A 5,563-nucleotide genomic window follows, 5' to 3' on the forward strand; every position below is an offset into this window, starting at 1 on the left:
GTGTGGTTGCTTATTTGGCCTGCTGAATCAAGCCGAGGGCGGTGGGCCCTGCTGTTGAGGGCGTTTTGTTAAACAAGAGTTTGCCTTTTGAACCTTTAAGCAGTTCCTAGGGAGACCCTCCCTCACCCTGGGCTCCTCCCGTTCGTTGGACTTCAAGCCTAGCGATCCTGTTTCGTAGCTAGGCAGGCCCTGGATGCCCGAAGGGGTCACCTGGGCTGCTGCCTTTCCCACTTGTGTTGTTCCTGCCTCAGCAGGAACGAGCCAATTGACAGATGATGGAAGCAGTTAGCTTCCTCCCATAATTGGGGCTTACCAGGGGTTGTGACACTAAATATATACCTTCTTCCCTGGCTTCAGCTGATAAGGAGGAGACCTGTGGCCTAATGGCTAAGATGTCTGCCTAGTATGTAATATAGCCCAGGTTCGAATCCCAGTAAGGGTATGGCTAGCTGACGAGAGCTAAATAGCTTGAAATAGATCTATACTAGTCTCCCTTTATTTACTTATCAGCACAAATAAAACACATTTTATATATATATAAAAAGAACCAGAGTCGGGAAATCTCTTTATTGCAACCAACCAAATATGCACAGGCTTTGCAAAACGGTTTGTACAAAAAGCATTTTTGTGAGGCGCTGCTCCTATTTCACACGCTGCCTTATGGGTGCACCTGCCCGGCTTGCCTCCGAAGTCGACTTTTAAGAAGGGCAGAAGTCTGGACCGACTTTTAAGATCGGGTCACGCCTGCCCCAAGGCGTGCGGGCTCTTCCCAGGGGCAACCAGGATGGCAAGAGGTTTGAGTCAAGACTGTGAGCAGAAGAGGGGCAGGGGCGCATTCAGGCGCATCGGTGGTGCGTGGGGATGTCATGTTTTCAGCTTAACAAAAACACACACACACCCCTCAACCTTTTCTCCTTTGAAATCTCAGGCAACAACCTTTGTACGTTCCAAGTGGAATTAAAAGTAAAGTGCTATCAGAGGAGGAGTTTAAGAAGCCCTTGGAGGCTTTTTCCACAATACCACACCAGAACCAACCAGCAAAGATGGTTGATAGGAGGGTAAGACCCCCAGCTTTCAAAGAGCAGGCTCTGCTGTGGCATTGCGTAGTCAGTTTCTTACAGTTGTGCTTCGGTCTGTCTCTAAGGAGCAGCCCAAAGCCCACGAAGACCACAGGCCTTCTCTTTTAGGTTCTGGCCTGGACGGAGATGCCCTGGAGTGGTTCTGCTGGAAGGGGGGGGCTGGGCAAGAGCTAAGGCACAATTCAGATGAAAGTCAAGGCACTGGCAGGCAGAGGAAGCTGGTTTAGTTTGAGATGTGAAACTGCCACAAACACAAAGAGCTGGGGGGGGGGGGAGGTGAAGTTGCAGCTTTGTGGGCTTCACACAAGCTTCCCCCCTTCCTCAACAGGTGGGAGGGAGGCTGGGCCCTTTCCAAGCATTAGCAAACTGAACAATACCAAAACTGCACCAGTTCACCAAGGACACGGGTGAAATCCTCAACCGGGCTTGGCTGGGCAAAGTTAACAGCCGCATTTTCCATATCTGACCATCTTTAGCCGGAAAGCTGGCCGTGGGCTGGATTTTTCCAGCTGAAGCAGTCCTGATTGGTGCTTAAACCAGCCAGAGAAGCAGCTCTGTGGTGTTAAGATCTGACCTGTCCCCTTTTGCAATGAAATTAAGACAAGTTACTCGGGGCCTGTTGGGGGGGTAATAAATACGGAGAGGCCGCTGCATTAAACGATTTAACTTAAAAAGACATAAATAAATGAAATGTTTTACAGAAAGTGCTTTTCCAGCTCTCCTCCCACAGGGGGCCTCCTTCGCTACCAGCGTTCGGGTTCAGGTCCGGGTTTTGAGCGAGATGGTCTGCTTGCAGCTGGCACTGCAGCTGCCGCCACCGCCCCCATCCTGCGCTTCGGGGAGCCCCACGGAATGCTCCGTGGTGGCGAAGAGGAGCATGTCGAGGGTGGTCTCCGTGCATTTGGCAATCAGGCGGATGAAGGGCCGGATGTCCCCTTCGTTGGCCACCTCCAAGGCGTGGTAGTACTCGGCCCGCTGCTCCTTCCGGATGGTGATGGGTGGGTAGCCGGCCTGCATGAGGATCAGGTTCATCAGGAGCCGGGATGTCCTCCCGTTGCCGTCCACAAACGGGTGGATGTACACCAGCTTGTAGTGAGCCAGAGCGGCGAACTCAACGGGGTGCAACCCCATGGCGTCCTCGGAGTTGATCCACTGCACGAACTCCAGCATCTGCTTCTCCATGTCGCGAGGGTGGGGCGGGACGTGGTGGCCGACAAACACCTGGGTAGTCCTCAATCGGCCCGCTTCGATGGGGTCCACATAGCCCAGGACTCTCCGATGAATCTCCAGGATGTCCGGCAGGGTGACGGAGCCGATCCGGGAGAGAAGGGTGGTGTTGACGTACTTCATGGCGGCGTGCATGCCGATGACCTCGTTCTGCTCCTCCAGGCTCTTCCCGGGAACAGCGTATCGGGTCTCGATGATGTGCCGGATCTCGGCGAGCGTCAGGGTGTTGCCCTCGATGGCCACTGTGTGGTAGATGTGGTGGTAGTAGGACTCCTCCATCACCCTCCGCAGGGCGGAGTTGCCTTTGGGGATGGAGAGGACCTTCCGGACTTTGCTGTCGATGATGCTGAAGAACCTCTGGTCGATTTCTTCCACAAGGGGTAACGTCCTGTCCCGGCTGACCAGAGCCTTTTTGTTGTGTGGGGAGATGGTCAAGGCTTTGGAGTACAAATAGTCGGCCTGTATGATGTCCTTCTCCTCCTCGGAGAAGAGGCCAAACTCGGTCAAGGCATCCACGTAGTCGGGGTCCATTTTGAGGGCGTGCATGAAGAGCTTCTGAGCTTTCTCACGCTTCCCTTGCCTCTTCATCTCCAACGCCTGATGCAAGGCTGCCTTGGCTTCTAATCTGACCTCTGAAACGAAGCAAAACCAGCGTTAAAAGCTTTTGTTCAAGCCACACGTTCTGCAGAGACCCCTCTAGATCAGGGGCGTCCAGCTTGGCAACTTTTAAGACCTGTGGGCTTCAACTCCCAGAATTCCTCCGCCAGCAATGCTCGGACGCCCCTGATGTGGAGGCAAAGAGAGCCGAGGTGGCGCAGTGGTTAGGGTGCAGTACTGCAGGCCACTTCAGCTGACTGTTATCTGCAGTTCAGCGGTTCTAATCTCACCGGCTCAAGGTTGACTCAGCCTTCCATCCTTCCGAGGTGGGTGAAATGAGGACCCGGATTGTTGTTGGGGGCAATATGCTGACTCTGTAAACCGCTTAGAGAGGGCTGGAAGCCCTATGAAGCGGTATATAAGTCTAACTGCTATTGCTATCTATCTATCTATCTATCTATCTATCTATCTATCTATCTATCTATCTATCTATCTATCATCTATCTATCTATCTATCTATCTATCATCTATCGGATTGTTGGGGGCAATATGCTGACTCTGTAAACCGCTTAGAGAGGGCTGAAAGCCTATGAAGTGGTATATAAGTCTAACTGCTATTGCTATCTATCTATCTATCTATCTATCTATCTATCTATCTATCTATCTATCTATATATATCATCTATCGGATTGTTGGGGGCAATATGCTGTCTCTGTAAACCGCTTAGAGAGGGCTGAAAGCCCTATGAAGCGGTATATAACTAACTAACTAACTAACTAACTAACTAACTAACTAACTAACTAACTAACTAACTAACTAACTAACTAAACAAAGCATTCCTACCCTCCATTATTAGACCGCTCAACCTAACCTCAACTGGATGCTGAATTTCATGCTCTTTCAGTTAGCTTTGGATATTCTGTGCTTTTTATGAAGCGTCTACGGATTCTTTCCTGCACCTTCGCAACCCCAAAGTTAAGGTAAGTTTGAAATCAGCTGGCTAAGAAATCCAGGAACAGCAGCTAAAGGAAACTGCTTCTCAAAATGCAGCCTAAACACGAAAAATAAGGGGGGGGGGGAGCCTCTTGTTAGGTTCAACTTCCCCCCACTGGACGCCTCTGCGTGAAACTGAGGAGGAGCGCCTGACCTTCTCCGTCAGAATTCTGGGCTCCGAAGTTCCAACACGTCAGCAGAGAGATAACAGGAGGGAGAGATAGGTGAGATTGTTTACTTACAACCTACCAGGCACCACACAACCCAACACACCCGAAACAAAGGAGCACCAGATGCCAGAAGCAACAGAGAGAAGCCTTGTGGGTCGCCCCAGAGGTAAAACTCAATCTTTAGAGATGAGGGAGGGCTCCTTGTGCTCCTGAGCTTGCTTTTTTGCAGACGTTTCATAACCCAGCTAGGTAACTTCATCAGTGGGAGTAGCGTATCATCACCAAGGACCCCCCATTTCCGCCCACAATTACTCTCCTGGATTGGCTTTCTTTTAGGGAGCAAATTGGAGTGGGACACTCCAGGGACAGACCTGGGGAGGCTTTGGGCTTCAGCACCATCAGCTCCAACCCGCTGGAGGTCACACTGAGCTCGGTGGTCTGCCCCGTGTAGGTGGCGATGCCCATGTAGCCCAGGCCCAGCTTGCTCCTCAGGAAGGCCCAGCCCTTCAGGACCGCCTGGCACTGCCCTTCCACCAGCAGCACCGGAAGCAGCACCACCAGGAGAGCCGCCAGCACCGCCGCCAGCACTGCTGCCCAACGGGCCCGGAGCCAGAGGGAGACCCATTTCAGGTCCGGCTCCACCACCGTCACCGCGGCGGCTGCCATGGAGGCCAGCTTCATCTGGGCGCCAGGAAGAGCGGGTGCCGCATCGTCCTTCTGGAGGGTCTCACCTGAGGAAGGAAGGAAGGAAAGGGGGGAGGGTTAGCAAGGAGTCCCCCGAGTGGCTCTCCTCGCCCCGTTCACACAACCCGTCTGACCCGGATCTTGGCTGGAGGAGCCACCACTAACTAGGCTCTGGCAGCAGAGGCTGACCTGGCCCCCAGCCTGACCCCCCCTCCCCTCTCCAGGAGGCCCCAACTCCCCCTCCTCTCCCCCCCCCAAGTCTGACCCCTCCCCAGCCTCCCCCCCTCCCCATATTCCCCCCCTCCCGCCCTTACCTAGAGCCGGCTCGCTCTGCCCCACATTCCTCCATCACCCACCAAAGTTTCTCTTCCGGCTCCGCCTCTCAACACGCCCTTCCTCATTATCCCGCTTTGCGATTGGCCGCCGCAAGGCTCACTTCTTCTGCCCCGCCTTCACCGAGGGGCCCCTCTTCGCCTTCCATTGGCTGCTCCGGCCTGTCCGTCTCCCTTCGTGTCCCGCCCCCTTTCGGGGAGGGAGGGGGAGGAGGCGAAGACGCAAGGCCCGAGAGGCTTGTCTTCGTGGAGGAACGCGATTGGCTTATTTCCACGCCCATCGGAAAAAAGGCGCCTTTGGGCCAATGGGGAGGAGGCGGAGGCGGGGCGCGCGGATTAAAAAAAAAAAGAGGGAAGTGCGTTGTCAAGGAGACGGGCGAGGTGGGAGGAAGCGGAGGGTGCGCCACACTTTGTGGGCGCAAATTGCCCCTTTTCTCTGGGGGGGGGGACGGGACAAAGAAGGGGCGCGGGGCGGCCCGAA

The 5,563-nt window shown here is 54.1% G+C and overlaps 1 protein-coding gene across 1 annotated transcript; it reads right to left on the bottom strand.

Moving 5' to 3' along the window:
• Positions 1 to 552: 552 nt before the first annotated feature.
• Positions 553 to 5,124, bottom strand: FICD (FIC domain protein adenylyltransferase). The gene is made up of 3 exons (XM_032230128.1): positions 5,065 to 5,124; positions 4,438 to 4,797; positions 553 to 2,938 (listed from the first exon to the last, which is right to left on the bottom strand). Exons 2-3 carry the CDS (start codon positions 4,745 to 4,747, stop codon positions 1,839 to 1,841), a joined length of 1,410 nt encoding a protein of 469 aa, XP_032086019.1. The 5' UTR covers positions 4,748 to 4,797; positions 5,065 to 5,124; the 3' UTR covers positions 553 to 1,838.
• Between the last annotated feature and the right edge of the window lie 439 nt (positions 5,125 to 5,563).

Source organism: Thamnophis elegans, chromosome 13 (assembly GCF_009769535.1).
Source record: "Thamnophis elegans isolate rThaEle1 chromosome 13, rThaEle1.pri, whole genome shotgun sequence".
Classification (NCBI taxonomy): domain Eukaryota; kingdom Metazoa; phylum Chordata; class Lepidosauria; order Squamata; family Colubridae; genus Thamnophis; species Thamnophis elegans.